At 37.3% G+C, this 19,186-nt stretch overlaps 1 protein-coding gene and 1 pseudogene across 4 annotated transcripts in view; one reads left to right on the plus strand and one right to left on the minus strand.

The window, feature by feature from the left end:
- Positions 1 to 9,708: 9,708 nt before the first annotated feature.
- Positions 9,709 to 19,186, minus strand: part of UBE2D1 (ubiquitin conjugating enzyme E2 D1) — a 33,286-nt gene continuing 23,808 nt past the window's right edge. Inside the window, exons 2-7 of one of the 4 annotated variants that reach the window (XM_059662683.1) lie at positions 17,740 to 17,803; positions 17,615 to 17,646; positions 15,280 to 15,357; positions 13,876 to 13,981; positions 12,002 to 12,095; positions 9,709 to 10,579 (exon numbers count right to left, since the gene is read on the minus strand). In XM_059662683.1, coding sequence (XP_059518666.1) covers positions 10,534 to 10,579; positions 12,002 to 12,095; positions 13,876 to 13,981; positions 15,280 to 15,357; positions 17,615 to 17,646; positions 17,740 to 17,803 — 420 coding nt within the window. In that variant the 3' untranslated portion in view covers positions 9,709 to 10,533. The other 3 variants (XM_059662685.1, XM_059662682.1, XM_059662684.1) reach the window with 3 other exon arrangements.
- Positions 18,098 to 18,510, plus strand: LOC132214609 (phosphatidylinositol N-acetylglucosaminyltransferase subunit P-like; annotated as a pseudogene).

Below are 19,186 nucleotides of genomic sequence, written 5' to 3' on the forward strand. Positions count from 1 at the left end.
TGGAATAATGCTATTAATAAATAGTATAACCTACAGTGTTTGCCCTCATGTTACTGTAAAACACCTGATCAATACAAATAATAAACTATATTTTATTGCTCAATTACATGCCAAACATTTTAGTACATTATCTTTAATCCTTTTACACATCCTATGAGGATAAATTATTTCTATTGTAGAGATATGAAAACTGATATTCAGAGAGATGTAGAGGAAGAAATAACTTTGTTGCATCTTGTTAAAAATGTTTACCTATGAATCCAGTTTGCAGCCTTGAAATTATATTTAACTCTATGTAAGCATAGCATAGAGAAATCAGCCATGAAGTTGCAGTTTTGTTTTTCTAACACTTGCTCACATTATATTATTACTTTTCTATTCCCATAAAGACTCTTTCTTGACTTTAATGAGTGGATTGTTTAAATAACATCTTAAGTTCCTTTATTCATTCATTCATTCATTCAAACACTTAGGCTTGAGTTTTTAAAAATTACACTCACATATGCATGGGTGTGCTTGCATAAAAAGTGGGCAAGGTAATATACACAAAATTAGGTTTAATGGTGATTATATCTGAGTATTTCAGGAGTGATAGATGGTACTCATCTTTTATTTTATATAGATCTGTATTTTTTTTCTAAAATCAAACAATAATATTCATCTTTTGTCATAAATTTTAAAAACTCAGTTCCTAGTAGAAGCCAGCACCATAATAGATACTGTAATACTGTTCTAAAAATACAAGAATGACTAAGGTCTGATCCATCTGCTTGAACCTGCCTAGGAGAGTAGAGGGTGGCTTCATAGAATAGGTAACATTTGAACTGGTTTGTGGTTTTTCTCAAATGGGGAAGGGTGGAGGTGCTTTCCAAAAAAAGGAAACAATATGTGCAAGTCATAGATATATATAAGAACAAGGTGTACCCATACATATATGTACATATTCATGTGAAAAGGAGTGAAATAAGACAAATCCAAACAGGTTGGGTGGCATTAGGTCGTGAAAGGCCTTGTATAACATGCCAAGGAGTTAGCCAAGACCAGTAACTTTTTAGGCAGGCTAAACTTGTTTTTAGAAAAATCTTTGGTAGGAGCACAAAGAGTGGGGGCGGAGGAGACTGTTGAGAAGATGAGTTAGGCTACTACTGTAATACAGGGAAGAGAGGCCTAAAATCTGAACTAACATACTGGTTCACACTCCAAAAGCCTTTCTAATTTTAATCAGCAGAATTTCATTGACCAGTTCAGCATATGGAAGCCAAGAATGACTCTGAGGATTTCTAGCATGACAGATTATTTCAATTCAAATTCTCTGCTGAACAAATATCCCTAAACAAATGCTTTCCTCACATCACTTTGCTGGTTAAAAACTTACTCTGAGAAAGTAGAGGCTATCAAATCAAGATTTCACACCCAGTAGATCTGCCTTTTCCACCTAATCTTTTCTTTCATTAATTGCACACAGACCTACCAAGGCTATTTTTACTTCTACTTTATTATCTTTGTGTGGTTTCTCTCATTTTAATTAATGTCTTCCCACTTCAGATCCTTTTTTTCCAAGGCCTAGATCATTCATTTATTTATTCAATAAATACTTGAGTTCTTATGTGCCAAATACTGTGCTAGGTCCTAGGGAGTCAAAAACAGGAAATGCAAAGGATCTCACAATTAACAATACTGACAATACAGCATGGAAAGGGCAATTAATTATACACACTGGGGGTAGAGTGACATCAGTGTTATGAGAGAATAAGCTACCCCTCGTTCATGCTCCGCTCCCAACAACCTGGCATCCATCCTCAGACACAAATGCCTCTGTGAGAGCCATGGACTCTAGCACCAGATGCCAAGGACCCAGGAGTCTTGCCCACCCACACATCTGGTAATAGGCATACAGGTTTTGGTCCTGCCGTGGCCCGTAAACCAGCTCCAGTCCCTCTTGTCCAAAGTCCAGGAACCCCTGCAAAACACTCACTGTCTTAGACAATCATTTACAGATGAAAGAGCCATTGTGGAAGTCCATGTTTCCAGCAGAGAACTCCAGGACAATGCTGAAGCAAACTTAAGTTTAGACACACTGGAGAAGGTAAGACGAGCAGTTTGACTTTACCCATATCACCCATCTGCCAAAATGGCACAACTTAAGGCCGAGAGATCTTCTGAGCCTGTGATTTCTCCAATGAGGAAAAGTGAGAGCATGGGAGTGAGCACCCAGCTTCCCCAGCTGTGTGGAACACTGCAAAAGGGACTCATTTCTCTCTCAGCCCATCCAGAATGTCAGGAAACGGTTCTAAGAGGGAATCTTATAGTGATAAGTGCACATATTAAGACAACAGAAAGACTTCAAATAAACAACCTCTCTCAGGGAACTACAAGAAGAGGAACAAACTAAGTCCAATCAAGATACACTGTCAACACTCAACCTAATGAGGATCGAGAGAAGGCATACTAGCTTAAGAATTCTGCCACAAGAGGGAGCAAGAAGCATGGAGCAGGTGTGCCCAGAAGGTCGGAGAAAGCCTCAGAATCCCTAGCAGAGCTGATGGAAGTTTCCCCCTCCTGAAGGCAACTAGTCAAGACTAGAGGGGGTGCTACTTTAAATCAAGGAAACATGATGCCATCAAGGATCACATCCTTCCAGGAACCCATCTCCAAACATAGAGATCTGAAATTTACCTGATTTCAAAATAGCTGTTTTAAGAGAACTCAGTGTGCTATACAAGACAATTCAATAGAGAAGCAGCGATAAGACTGTCAAACCTCAGAGGGAAAGTAGGGGAGGGTGGGAGGAAGGGGAAGAGATCAACCAAAGGACTTGTATGCACGCATATAAGGCCAACCAATGGACACAGACAACAGGGGGGCGAGGGCATGAGTGAGGGAGGGGGTTATGGGGGGAATGAGGTCACATATGTAATACCTTAATCAATAAAGAAATTAAAGATTGAAAAAAAAGACAACTCAATAAAACCAAAAAAGCAATACATTTTCAAAACAAACAGCTTAATATAGAAATACAAATATTAAAAAAGACTAAAACGAATTCGGAGCTAAAGAACTCAACAAATAAAATACAAAATGCAACAGAGAGCATCAAGACAATGGAACAAGCAGAAAAAAGAATCTGTGAGTTAGAAGACAAGAACTTTGATATTACCCAATCAGAAGAGAATAAAAAAAGGAGTGAAGAAAGCCTATGTGATCTACAGGATAACACAAAAGAAACCATATTAAATTATTAAGTTCTCTCCCCCTGCCTCCCACTCTCTCTGAAAAATAAATGGGGAAAAAATATCCTCAGGTGAAGATTAAAAATAAATACTCTAAGTATAAATGGATTACATCCAATTACGAGTAAAAGACATAGTGTGGCTCAGCCAGTGTGGCTCAAAGGTTGAGCATTGACCCATGCACCAAGAGATTGCTGGTTTGATTTTGGGTCAGGGTACATGCCCAGGTTGCAGACTCGATCACCAATAGGGGTTGTGCAGGAGGCAGCCAATTGATGATTCTCTCATAATTGATGTTTCCATCTCTCTCTCTCTCTCTCCCTTCCTTTCTGAAATCAATAAACATTTTAAAAATATAATACATAGAATGGTTAGATGAATTTTTTTTAAAAGACCCTACTATATGCTGCCTAAAGAGACTCACTTCAGCCATAAGAATGTACATAGGCTCAAAGTGAAGGGATCAAAAAAGATATTCTGTGCACGTAGAAACCAAAAGAAAGCAGGGTAGCTAGTTATATCAGAGAGAAACTTTAAGCCAAAAACTGTAACAAGAGACAAGGTCATTGTATAATGATAAAGGGGTAAATTCATCAAGAATATATAACAATCTGAAATATATATGCTCCCAATACTGGAGTATATAAATATATTAAGCAAACACTAACAGATCTGAAGGGAGAAATGGACAATACAAAGATGGTAGAGGAATTCAAAACACCACTTTCAACATAATAAATAGATCTTCCAGACAGAACATCATCCAGAATAGATCACATGATAGGTCACAAGATAAATGTTAGCCGATTTCAGAAGACTGAAATTTTACCCAGGATCTTAGACCACAATTGTATGAAACTAGAAATCAATAACAGGAAGAAAGCTAGAAAATTCACAAAGATTTATAAATAAACAACACACTCCTGAAAAACCAAGGGTCAAAAGAAAACAAACGTGAAATTTTAACATATCTGAAGTTAACAAAAATGGAAACAGTTCTAAGAGGGGATTTTATAGTGATAAATGTGTATATTTACACAACAGAAAGACTTCAAATAAACAACCCATCTTTACACCTCAAGAAACTACAAAAAGAGGAACTAAGTCCAAAGTTAGCAGAAGGAAGGAAGTAACAAAGACTAGAAGTAAATGAAATACAGACCAGAAAATAATTTTTTAAAAAATCAATGAAACTAAAAACTGGTTTTTAAAAAGATATTAAAAAATGACAAACTGGCTTGGCCAGTGTGGCTCAGTGGTTGAGTGTCAAGCTATGAACCAGGAGGTCATGGTGTGATGCCTGGTTGGGGCACATGGCCAGATGTGGGCTCGATCCCGTGTGGGACGTGCAGGAGGAGCTGATCAATGATTCTCGCTCATCACTGATGTTTCCATCTCCCTCTCTGAAATCAATAAAAAATATACATATATTTTTTAAAGAAGCATTCATGACCATGTGTGGCTAAGGGAAATAATCAAGACACAAAGTATCCTGAGAATGTTAAACTGCCCAGAAGCAGCCTCTTTGAGCCTCTGAGTATGTCTGGATGATCAGGTTCAATGGAAGGAAATGCCCATAATTATTATTGTACATGATATTGAGTTAATTCAGTTTTCATTTGGTGGGCACCACAATCCAAATATGTGCATTGTGGGTCATACCACTTCTCTCATGAACATAGATGCAAAAATCCTCAACGAAGTATTAGCAAATGCAATCCTAAAATACATTTGGAGTAGTCGACACAGTATCGTAAAAGAACAAAGTTGGAACACCCGCCCCTTCCGATTCCAAAAGTCACTACAAAGCTACAATAATCAATGCCAGCTTGGTACTGGCATAAGGTGTAGAAATCAATAGAACTGAGAGTCCAGAGATAAACCTCTATGGTTAGTTGATTTTGAAGGGGGTACCAAGACCTTTCAGGGGGAAAGATTTGTCTTTTCAACAAATGGCGCAGACCTGACCTTTAGAAGGCTTTGCTTCCCAGGTTGGCCCTCAGCTGGCATCTAGGAACCTGGCTTTTGTCGCTTTCCCTATGTGGCATTGTGTCTGCTGTGCTGACTATAGACGTTTTAAATAATGTGACTTATGAGGAACACTTACTTTTCTTCTGAAAGATTAGAATTTTGAAGGGCAGAGTATCTACATGATTTAGTCCCTCCTTGCCCGGACCGCCCCCTCCCCCCCACCCCGGCCCCCAAAAAACCACCAAAAAACAAAACCTGGACTTAGCATCTCAAACAGACTTTCCTGGACAGAAACACTGTGCTGTGTTATTGCATTTCAGAGTCCCTCTCTGTGCCTCTTCGGAGAGAACATAGGAAGCCTGCACATGGATTCCTCCAGACTCTGCCTTATCTCCGTTCCCGTTACTGACCCATCCAGCTGTGTGTCTTTGCCGTGTCACTACAATAAATAAAACTGTGAGTGCGACCATATGCTTAGTCTTGCGAATTCTTCTACGGACATAATGAATGCATGGGTGGTTGTGGGACGGCAAAAACAAGTGTATCTGAAGTGATAACACAAGTGGTGTTATCTGTTCCTCACTTTACATATAAAATATTTCATACAAACTCACAATGATCTTTGCACTAGAGGGCTTACACAATCACGTACATGATATGGGGAAAGCATAGCTCGGACCTTGTGCCAATAAAAACAACTTCCTCCCGAGGTAAGAAAGGCACGTCCCTCCCTCTAGAACAGTAGAACCTAAGGGAATGTTAAAATAAAGTTTTAAAGAAATGTATCTTATTACACAAAAATACCCCCAAATGCTAGTAATTTTGGGTGAATATTCCTTCTTATTAGTTCAGTTCATTTATACCTTAAAACCACATTCCGAACATAACAGGACAATGGGAGCAGAAATTTCCGTGTGACATAAAACCACCACGACTAATACATTACAATTTATTTCTACAACCAAAAATATCAGCTGCCCACTCATGTCCAGTTACCACCACTCCCAAAAAATCTCCTGGTGAAAGTGCATCAATTACAGTTTAAGGGAAGTTTGTAGCTATCACTCCATATCAAAAAGAGTAGAAATGACAATGCATAGGATTTTTCACAAGTGAAATGAGATGAATATCTAACTACTGCCTTACATTTGTGTCATACAACTGTCACAACAGTAAAAGGGAAGCCCTATGGAAAACAAGAACTTTCACAAATAACCTGCATTACATTTTAGGGCTTTTAAATTGCAATTAAACTTCTGCTTTAAAGAAAATATTTTTGAAAGTTCTAGTTTACAGTTAATAGTTATAGAACTGAACTCTAAACATTCAGATGTTATTGTTTTAATAATCACTTGAAAGTTGTAAATACACTTTTTCTTACAAAAGCAGTGCTCTGTTATATCTTAACAGACCAAGGTCAACAGTTTGAGTCCACTGAAGCCCTGTTTATATGGTCACGGCTAAAGCATTAATCACATTTCCCGTGGTTGGTCCTAATAAGAATAAGTTACAGGACTGATGATTCTACTGCAGAACTCAAATTTTAAATCATTCGCTGGACTGGATTTTGAGTCTATTTCAAGTTGACTACTAATAAATAAACATGATATAAATAGCTTGAAGACCAGGAATTTCTTTTAATCTTAGAGAAAAGAATTTGCCCGTTTCCTTTTTCTTTTCTAATCCTCGCCCGAGGATATTTTTCCATTGATTTTTGAGAGCATGGAAGGGATGGGGAGAGACAGAAACATCGATGTGAGAGAGACGCATTGATTGGTTGCCTTCTGCATGCACCCCAACTGGGGATTTAGCCTGGGAGCGGGGATTTAGCCTGGGAGCGGGGATCGAGCCTGGGAGCAAGGTATGTGCCCTAATGTTTCCATTTTAAAATGGTGTCAGATAGATACTAGATTTACTGGAGTGATCACTTCATCAGTTATTTAAATGTCTAATAACTGGGCTAAACATCTGAAAATAATATGGTAGTGTAGTCAACGGTAATTGAAAAATAAAAACGTTATTTAAAAAAATACAGAACTGTGAGAGGGCAGGATCCTGTGAAACATCAATGACTGAATAATGTACAAAGATAAATGGATCATCCTATCTAATAATAGACAAACATGGTAATTGACCATACCTTCACTACACTTCCCATAGGCTAATCAGCGCTGATATGCAAATTAACCACAGACAAAGATGGTGGCTAATTTGCATACTGCAGGCAGGGCGGGCCAGTGTGAGCCGCCATCTGGGCCCCTGTGTGCCGCCTAAGCCCCACTCCCAGCCGGGACCCCCGTGTGTGGCCCTGGGCAGGCGGGACCCCCGTCTGCGGCCCTGGGTGGCGGGGCTTGGCGGAGCGATCGGTGGGAGGAAGCCCTATTCTTGCAGGAATCCTCCTGCAACGGGCTTCTAGTTGTAATAATAAGAGCAATGAAAACGGTATGTAGTACTGTTTCTATCAAGTTTTTTTAAAAGTCACTCATAAATATTCTTAGGGTTGCCTTGTGTACTGTTTATGTGTGTCTACTTAATACTTGTTGAACCTTTGAAATTGATCAGTAGTTGATTTAAAAAGAAAAATTTTAATTTTCCCTAACAAAATTTATAGTAGGATGGGCAGTTGGCATGGAGATGGGTGGGTAACTTAAAGCAAAAATTAGTAATATATGCTTTACATAGGCATGTGTAAAACCCAAATTTCAGAAATCATATGCTTTGTAGATAGTTGGGGGACGAGGGTGAGGTTGCCCTTACAACATGTATTGCTGATTGAGTGTATGGGTCAATTACAATTTAACTATAGTTTCCCTTTTTTTTTCTTTTCAATATGTTTTTATTGATTTCAGAGAGGAAGGGAGAGAGAGAGATAGAAACATCAATGATGAGAGAGAATCATTCATCAGCTGCCTTCTGCACATCCCCTACTGGGGATTGAACCTGCAACCCAGGCATGTGCCCTTGTCCAGAATCGAACCCAGGACCCTTCAGTATGCAGGCCGACGCTCTATCCACTGAGCCAAACCAGCTAGGGCTTAACTACAGCTTACGACTAGATCTCGAAGCATACAGGACTTCGAGTAGGATCCTAAATCTCCAAAAGACTACTCATTTCCTTCACTCCAAGGAGGTCCTTCAGTTAATGGTTAGTCTGTGGAGGAAGGCCCCTGGCTTGGGGTTTACAGTTATAAACGTTAATTGGTGTACTCTTTGTTAGAATTAAGCAAAAACAATGCACCAAATGGTGATTTGACCGATCATTATGCCACCGATGAACTCTGAACATTTTAGTTAAGAACTTGTGTTCGCTCCTCAGGAGTCTGGCTGTACCATTCAGATGTAAGCAAAGGCAAACAAGAGTTAGGCAAGTTTCAAAAACTTTAATAAAGAAAAAAAAGACACTTCCAAAAATAAATGCCACACAAATGAAAGTTTATAAAAAAGTGTAAGATATTCATGAGACAAAATCCCTATCAAAATATCCTAAATACTAAAATCTAATGATGTTGAGTGTTCAAATTTTGGGAGAATGCAGCTTATAATATAACTGGGAGTGTTCTTCATAATATGCCTGTTTCAAAACATCACTTAATATAATACTTTTAAACCTATATTTTCTTAAACATCCATTTCACAATTCATTTAAATATTTTACATTCATTTATAAAAACACACTTTCTAACAACTGGTTATTCTGTGTTTTAATAATAATGAACCATGGTAAAATACTTCAGTGATTTAAATGTCTTGCTAATGACTACATCCGTCACAGATTCTTGCACACTTATATAGCTACCGCATAATCAGAAGAGCTATCACTCTTCTTAAAAATGACACTCACCGAAGTTTAGTAAACATGCTAATAATTAGAGATGTATTTTTCCCAAGTTAAAATACTTTCAAGCTTTCTTTAAAATCTGCAAAGATAACCTGCTTATTTAACTACTTTTTACTGGCAATTTATAAAGCCAGGAGAAGCATCATTTTAGAATTTTCTCCCTAATTTCTATAGTAAAAAAGAAAAAGAAAAAAAAAGGATGCTCTTTTTCAAAGTGGATGGCACTAAAATTCTATTTTGGAAATTATAATTTTAAAATGTGAAGAAATGCAATGTCAGTTACATCTAGAGTGGTATTTTAATGAATTAATCTAATTATTCTTCAGGTCTATACAGATTTTTCTTCAGGGTGGGTGACACTATCTTATATGCACACATCTTAGTACTTCAGTAATTAATCCATTTTAGTTGTGATCCAAGACAAACCCTAACTTATTCTAAATTCTCTTCTATAACAAGGGACCAATCTATATCACCTTTAGACTGACAATGTAGTGAACAGATAAAAAGCTAAAGCAATAAAATTTATATAATTAATGGTGGTTAATTAGCCAAATCAACAGACCTTAGTCTCACAATTTGGAATTAATTTTCATGCAAAATTTAACACAGAGTTTTGATCCTTTACTTATAAAGTATTATTTTATCTTTTTAAGTAATCAAGACAAGTAGTAGAAAAAGCATTTTATTTATATGGAAAAGCTACATTAAGATCTGTAAAAGGTGTCATTATAATATTGCCTATACAGAAAAAAATTCAAATGTGAATAACAACAAATAAAAGTTACACATCTTCCTACTTAGCAGTGCAATTAATTCACATTGCAATAAAGTTAAGTCAAGTATAACAAAATCAAAACAAGTGTTTCTCCATAATCAGTATACTGAGAATTACAGTGTAAAGATCATTCAGGTTTAAGAAATCTGCAATTGATCTACACAGAAAACCCTAAGACAAGGGAGACAGACAGTTAATTCATTTAATTATCAGCTGTTCGGTTTTTTTCAATACTGTTCACAGGAAAAAAGTAATGAGTTGACATACATGTAAATAGAATATATTTAGTCTATACAGTAAAAAAATACAAATTATAAAGTGAGCTAACAAAGAATGAAATCTGAATAGATTTATAAAACTGACGACACAGACAACACATACAGTATTTCTCATGTAAAAACATCTAATTTCAGCAAAAAATAATTTGGTTACTTTTCAGATGTTTTGTAGATCTTGTAAGCTGAAGATGCAGATGTCCAAGTATCTTAAAATCCATAATAAATGTCTTTCTCAATGCATACAAAAAGACTCTCATCACAGTCTTAAGGGTATTTTTGGAAGTTTGTTTAGTCTTGCTTCAGAAATACATTTAAAATGGATAAAAATCAAAGGATTTCATGATACAATGAAACAGTAAACAGTGCTCAATTTACTGCTAATATTGAAAAAAACCTAGATTTTACAGTACTCTGGTATATATGAAATTTATTTTTATTTTACATTGCATATTTCTGAGTCCATTCTCTTGCGTGTCTGTTGTATCTGTAGGCATACAAAAGGGATACAGTAAAAACATACAAATTGAATCTTGTAGAAGATCTATCTACATAAAACAGTATACTCTACCCTCCCATGCTTACTTGCAGTAATCATACATATACCAATTATTGGTTCAATGTGACTTCGTCTTATGCATAAATAAAACAGAAAACTTAAGTCAAATTTTTACCTGATGGATTTGTCTACAACCTATATGAAAACATACCTAAATTATAAATAACAAAATGAAAAAGAAAACAATTTATGGTAATCTACACTAATAAAAGAGAAAAATGGTAATTGGCGTACGACGATACCCTTTTCATTGGCTAATCAGGGCTATATGCAAATTAACTGCCAACTAAGATTGGCAGTTAACTGCCAACAAGATGGCGGTTAATTTGCATATGTAGGCACAATGCAGGGAGGCGAAAGGGAAAGCGGGAAGAAGCCCCCTGCCACTGACAGTGATCGGAAACCCAGGGGGGAGCTAAGAGCTGGGGGGCAGGGCAAAGGCGGCCCTGGGGCCGCCTTTGCCCTGCCCCCCAGCCATGATCGGAGAATCAGGTGCCTTTTCCGCCCTGGCCAGTGATAGCAGGAAGTAGGGGTGGAGCCAGCGATGGGAGCTGGGCATGGTCGAAGCTGGCAGTCCCAGGAGCTAGGGGCCCCTTGCCTGGGCCTAAAGCGAAGCCCACGATCGAGGGGCCGCTGCAGCTACGGGTCCCCGCTGCCTGGGCCGAACGCCTCAGCCAGAGGCATCCTGCAGGGGCAGGGGTAGAGCCCGCGCGATCGCGGCGCCCCCCGCTGCCACTGCAGGTTCCCGCTGCTCGGGCCGGACGCCTAGGCCAGAGGCATCAGGCCTGGGCAAGGGGCCGATCCTGCGATTGGAGGGTGATGGGGGTCAACGCCTGAGGGCTCCCAGTATGTGAGGGGGCAGGCTGGGCTGAGGGACACTCCCCCCCCACACACACCCAGTGCACGAATTTCGTGCACCGGGCCCCTAGTAATCTATAAAAGGCAATGAGCATTATTTGTAAATTGCAAATGAATCAATGGTACCAGTAAGATGAAACAGCTTGAAAACTAGGTCAGTTTGGGTGGGTTAGGGATAACTTCTTTTCCTGGGAGATTAGGAATATAATATCCAACACTTCAAAATCACCAAATTCTTTCATTTTTACATTTACTCCCAAGAATTATACATAATTCTTCCCTACCAAAAACATAACCTACTGTGCAAATACAGAACGTGTACTATTAAAAAGTAAAGGATTGAACAGTATGTGAAAAAGAACAAGATTTTTTTTTGTAAAAAAACACGAGTTTAAAAAGAAAGGTTTACTACACTGGAAAGAAAAACAAAGTCAGTGTTAAGTATAATAAGTATAACTAAATGTACTTATTAAATATATTGGTAATACTTACTTTTCTTTGTCTGATTTATAGATTTGTGCAATATCTGGTACTAAGGGGTCATCTGGATTAGGATCACAAAGTAGAGAACATATGGACAATAAAACTATATTGAAAAGAGAATACCATATTAGATAATGATCTTTCTTCTTTATACAATTACATATAAAGCTACCAATATCAGAAGATAAATGTTCAACATCTGGCAGTCTGCCATTTCTTTTACCAGTGTATGTGTAAGTGTTACCTGCTTATGCCAAGTGAATTATATTTTCCGATACCATTCCAGGAAAGAACATATGAATTTGAATAACCATTTGACATAGACTCTTTCCTACATCTAGTGCATAACAGCTACACTACCATGTGTAAGATTTTTTAAAGGACAATGGAATCCATCAACATTTTATACAAACATTTTAGGTCAGAAAAACTGCCATTTACAAATAACTAACTGACATAAAGGGCTATTATTTACCTAATACTTGAAAAAATTATGGTTGTAGACTCTGTTTCCTATAAACCTCATCACTTTTAAAAACAAGTCATATATTCAGATAGCATTTATTTCTTTTGTTTTAATTTTTAAATGACTATGGATCTCTCCGTGAATCCTTCAAGAGAAACAATTTTCTTGAATTTTATAAAAGGAAAATCTACCAAGTTACTTCAGGGGCAGATGCTTCTAACTCAAAACAATATTTGCCAACTGTCAGGTGCTCTTCTGTTTAGAGAAACAAGACTTGAATTAAGAGGATTCACACAGCAAATAGTATTTGCTAAAATAACAAAAAGGGCTTCAGATGTACCCATCTGATAATTTAGCAAAGAACAATGTTACAGATTACGTTAAGAATCTACATGGCGTATGTATTAGTCATTATGATAATGCTATTGATTACTCAAAGTTTAGAGCAGTGATTTTCAATTGGTATGCTGAAGAATTTTAAAACACACAATACCAGACTATTTAGTCAGGAGCACTGACATCTTTTTCCTTAGATTATCAAATAAAAAATGACAACAGCCAACACAACAATATGTTGTGTTGAATGAATCAAAATTACATGTATTTTTTCTCAGATCAGGAAAAATAATATTTTTTGGTGTGCCACAGGATTTTAATAATTAGTGTATGTGTGTCGTAAGATGAAAAACATTGAAAATCACTAGTTTAGAATAACGTTAGATGTACTGCATCATTCTAAAATGTGAAATATGTCTTAAATCATTTATTTTATCAACCTAATCTGATATTTCTTCTTAGATGAAAACAAATGTAAACCTTTAATCATTATGTCAGTAATTCCATTTAATAAATGGGACAATGGGTCCTAGAATTATATATTTACTTCTCTCTTCTTAAAGATAAGCTAAAACTAAAGGGTAAAACGTCGAGAGGCTTATCCCCAAATTTCTAGCTCTAACATTTTAAATTTCTCTTACTTCATCATTTAGATGTGCTTACCAACACCACCCCCACCAAATTAACTGTTAAAGGCTAAAGAGGCCTGGCTGGTGTTGCTCAGTGGTTGAGCATCAACCTATGAACCAGGAGGTCATGGTTTGATTCCCAGTCAGGGCACATGCCTGGGTTGTGAGCTTGATTCCCAGAAGGGGGCATGCAGTAGGCAGCCAATCAATGACTCTCTCTCATCACTGATGTTTTCATCTCTTTCTCCCTCTCCCTTCCTCTCTGAAATAAATAAAAACATATAAAAAAAGCTAAAAAGAATACATATAAGAGCTATGAAAGCAAAGCAAAATCAAAGCAGGATAAAACACAGTAGATTGTTTTGTTTTTTTTAAACTTTGGGCCTTAGATACTTCTGTATTTTTCCTGTTTCGCTATTATCAGTTGTCATATATCTGATAAATGTAATTACCTTTTGATACAGTCAGAGCTGGTGACCATTGTGACCTCAGGATATCAAGACAAATACTTCCATTACTGTTTATGTTTGGATGATAAATTTTTGTTGTGAAAGCAATCTAAATATAACACAAAACAAAATAAAAATGTGACAATCCATGAACAATGAGCAAAACAGAGCCAACTTACTCTAGGGTAAAATGTCTTTAAATTTTAGCACCCAGTAGAGAAATGTATTCAACACAAATTGAAAGAACATCCACTTTGTGTGCACAAAGTTTTAGCTACTAGGCATGTGAAAGCAGATAAAGTAAGTTTTCCCACTCCCCCGCTTCCCCCACCGCTCTCCCCCGCCACCTCCAGCAAGAACCTGAGAAATATTTTGGAGAGTGCAGTATGAGAGCTGATATGACTGCTGAGTAGCAGCTGAAGTAATTAACCATGGCTTTGACGATCCCCCAAAGTAATCCTTTTCTTCATTTGCTTATCAAGGATACCTGGAAGTGAGACTAGGATCTAAAAATAGGGTGCTGACCCTGTTCTGGGGGAAAGTGGAGGGGCCTGAGTTTGTAACCTGTCCTAAGAAATCCACCAGGAATCCTAATCTCCCACAAGACTTTTTGTTATACCGTTTCATGTGTATATAACGCCATTCAGGTATTTTTTAAAATCTAAAACAATGATTTGCTCTTCCTCTCCGGAGCACACTGGGCCTTCCCTGGCCCTTCCGCCTCCCCGGGTGCGTTACATCTGCCTTTCTCCCTCCTAAGCTCCACGGGCCGTCTTTTGCTCCTGTAACTTGTTTCCCAAGCCTATGCAGCCTGGCTGGCTCACTTCTACTACCTCTGTAAATTTTCTAAATAAGCTTCTCTTATAATTTGAAAAAATTAAAATAAATTGAAATAATTGTTTCCTGAATGACAGTAGTTGTTAATGATTTTCTCCCTCCTGATATCCCCATCATTTGTTCCCTCTTTAGATCTAATTTAAATTAAATTGAATAAGAACATGTTTTTATCCCTCCCACCACACTAAATAAAAGGCCTGTGGTCTTATTTACTTTTGTATTCTCCAATGTCACAGAACATGGTAAGTGTTCAATAAATGCTTGTTGAATACTTAAAACTGAAAAAAAAAAGTCAACTTTGGAAAGATAATTCCCTAAATGAAAAAGTCTGATTCCTGACCATAAAACCCAAACTACAGAGATCTAATGAAGAGGAAAAGAAAGGAACCTAGTTTACAGCATAACAGACACTGCCGTTTGTTTTACAAACATAATACAATTGTTTGAGTAAGAAACATACTTTAGACTCAGTAGTTTTACAGAACAGTTGAACACGCTAACCTGTCTTGGACATAATAAAAATATCTCTGGCTATACCCCTTTTGTCATCAATCACAAAAATAAAAATACCTTTGGTGGTTTAAAAGGATAGTCTGTTGGAAAATGTACAGTGAGAAAGAAGACTCCGCCTTGATATGCGCTATCAGGCTGAAATCACAAAACATTTGCATCAGTGTTCGATTACTACATTCATTTAATAACCTCAAATGACCTCCCTCCCCACCAAAATATGTCAGTTTGAAAAACATGCCATCATTTTGTCAAAAATTCAAATCATTTACCTTGAAAACAGACTTTCTTTTGCACGTATGAAGGAGGATTTTCCAACTATCATGTCAACATCATAGAGTTAAAGCAAATAAAACATAGGACACACACACAGTTGTGTGACTTGCCCAATCAAATCTGTTTACAAGTATAGATTTTTAAATATCAGTATACACACAAGACTGCTGTAAGAAAAGAATAATTTTCTGTGGCAGTAATCAGTATGAAAAAAAGGGCTGGGGCTAGTATTTACCTTCTAATTTATGAAACTTAAGTCCTAATAGTCCTCCAAGGGGCAAGAATGGAGATGAGCCAGCGGTGTGGCTCAGTAGTTGAGTGTCAACCTATGAATCAGGAGGTCATGGTTCCTGGGTCAGGGCACATGCCTGGGGTTGAGGGCTCGATCCCCAGTATGGGGCGTGCAGGAAGCAGCCGATCAATGATTCTCTCTCATCACCAATGTTTCTATCTCTCTCTCCTCTCCCTTCCTCTCTGAAATCAACAAAAATATATTAAGAAAAAAAAATAATGCAGATGAACTGAAGAGAACAAGTTATGAAAAGGATAGGCTAAGGAACAGCATTACACAATTTAGACCGCAAATCTTCACTCAATAATAATTTGTAAAATAATGTGAAAAGGTTCCAAAGAAAACTAATAAATTCAATATTCATGAAATTATCAAATTAGGAATCAACAAGAAGAATCTACATTTGGCCAGGAATCTTTATGGCAATTAGAAAATATGCTACAAGCGAGGGAAAAAAGATACTTTTTTTTAAAAGGTAGCAAACAATAGCTAATATTTTATTTTAATTCCCTTATATTTAATTAAATTTATCATGTTATACTAACATTTTGGTTATAATAGCAAGCCTATCATTACTTCTTCCTTAATTTCTGCATATATATTAGAGGACTGCACTGTATAATTATTCTTACTACATGTATTGCTTAATTCTAGTTCATAAAAAATAATAAGGAATGTAGAAAACATAAGTACATTACAATTGACAGTCATGGTCTGCTTAGATTTTCAAGTAATACGACAGAATAACATGTTTACATTACTAAAATAAAGGGACTATGAGTAACATAATTATAACCATTTGCTACATGTAATTCACCTAAGAAATATTTTTGAAGGGCTATAATTCAAGTGGTAAGAACGGGTCTTTAAAAGATAGTATTTTGAAGGTTCTTAGTAAGCAATGGAAAACAAACAACCAGATTCTTAAACGTTGTTTAAATAAATATGCTGCATTTTACCCTTTAAAAAAGGCAAACCTAACAATTTAGCAACTGAGATACTTGCCCAGTGCTCCTTCTCTGAAAAATCAGTTTTGTGTTTTTTTTTTAAGTTAAAGACAAGATAAAGCTCTTTGGGGGAAGAGAAGAGAGAAAGATGTTCATGGAAACATGTTACTATGTTTCCCGGAAGGCATCTTTGAGCTATCAGTGCCCAGTCTTATGCAATCGGATTTTTGCTCATGGAAAGGAAAGCCTCTTTCTAGTCATAACTGCCTCTTGGATGTAGAAACAAATAATCTTAACAAAAGCAGTTAAGTGTTGAGAAAGCCATTCATAAAATAGCAGGTAATTTTGACTTCAGGATAATCCAAGAAAACTGAAAGCAGCAAACTCATGAGGTGGCAAAGATAGACCCACTACAGTATTTTATCAGTTCTCTCTCACAAATAGGAAGTGATAAAACTTAGCGCAAACTGGTATTTGTTACTTGTAGGAATTCATTATTGGGTTACTTACACTTATTTCTGACCTACTAAAACTGTTGATGTGAGAATAATTATGCTTAGTTCTGAACCACTGTTTTTTTGTGTTAAAAAAAAAAAAAAAGACAAAGGAAACACACAGCCTGGTTACAAATTGTGGGTGATCCAGAACTATACGTAACTGATCAAGGATTTGGCAAAGGAAAACACACGACAATGATCCTAGAAGTACTCGCCATCAGTGCTGTAGACAATTACCATAAACCCTGTGATTACATTTTGCTTCCTGGGTGATTCAGATACAAGAAAATTCAACCTGAGCCACAAATATTTGATCAAAGGTGAAAGGGCAAGAATTAAGTATGGCTGAGGGGACTAATTTCATATATAGGAATCATACTTACAGGTCCCATAATAGTTGCTTGCCAGTGGAACACTGAAACAAATAAAGGAGTTTTGGAGTTATTAACAAATGTTGGAACCTGTATTATTAACTGTAGCAAAATGCTAGCAATAAAGCAAAGCTTACAGTCGTCTCCCACAGGTCCGGCGGAGCAGTGAGCGGGTGGGTCACGCTGTAGATCACTTAATTCCTGAAGCGAAACAAAATAGTTAAGGTTAATTCTTTTTCCAGTGAAACAGCATAATAATCCATGAAGACACAAATTATCAACCTCACTATACAACCAGTTTAGGCACCTAGTTCAATTCAAAATATAAAAACAAACTGTGGCCTAAGCCCGGGGTGGGGGGTGGGGGGCGGGGGGTGGGGGAGCCGTGGCCACTGAGTCTCCCGCTCAGTGTTTCCTCTCTCGCCCCTGGGCTCCGGGGTTGGGGGTCCGTGCCTGCGCAGGGCCTCCACACTGATTACCTAAAGTCACAGAGAAATGGTGGAAAATTCACTGTCCCATTCCCAGAAAGATCGAGTTATGGCTTTGTTCTTTGCTTAAGCTCCGAATTTGGCTTCATACTATATCTCGTACGGGCTTTTATTCCCGAATCTTGGCCAAATTCCTCAGGTTGAACCGACTGGCCTCAAAAGTATTGGGCAGTTGCACTGCCCATCTACCTCCTAATTACTGTAGTAATCAGTTATGTACTCTTATTTGGAGTAAATATGATGAGTACCTGGCCACAACTCCATTCAAACAATCACACATAACTATGCCAAAAATTAAGAGCAGAAGAAATACCAAAAGAGGCCATCCCAGCATTAAGAGATATTCCTATCAGTGAAGTAAACCAAATGTTCTATCTTACAGTCAAAGAACTTTACATAAAAGTATGTAGATTAACATAATTTTTTATAATTTTTGATATATTTTTGAAATATGTTGAAAATGTTAAGCTGAACTTCTCTTAGACTAAGTTCCCTTAATACTGTAAATGTTCTCAAACATTAGTCATTAATGGACAGAATAAACAAAACATTGCATTAGCATAAAAAAGACAACAAAATGTACTCTGTCACTTATGGGAAGAAGAGTAATTCATGACACAGCTCCAAACCTTGAAAAGACTAAATGGATTAAAATAGTTCTTCTTTAATGAGTATCTACTATAGGCAAGGTAATTTATATAAGTACTAGGTATATAATCTATATGAAATAGGTCTTACTTCAACAGGTTTGCAATCTAATATGGGAGAATGAAGGCTCACACAGAGATGGCTATTAAAGGAACAACCCACAAGTTAAATGAAAAGAAGGCCACATTTTGAAGCCTAGCACACTGATTCATACTCTCTTTTTTGCCATCCAGGAAGCAAAGGAAGGACCATGGAGATAGCACAGCTTTAGGTCGGCCAGTCCTGGATTGGCATTCCAGTTTTACCACAACTAGCTCTATGACCTTGGAGAAATCACCTCATTCCCTTACCTTCAGTTGGGGAGGAACTGATCACCTCCAAGTACAAAAAGCATATGTACATTATAAAGAACTATGCATTATGCCCAGCCAGCGCGGCTCAGTGGTTG

This window comes from Myotis daubentonii, chromosome 13, assembly GCF_963259705.1.
Source record: "Myotis daubentonii chromosome 13, mMyoDau2.1, whole genome shotgun sequence".
NCBI lineage: Eukaryota > Metazoa > Chordata > Mammalia > Chiroptera > Vespertilionidae > Myotis > Myotis daubentonii.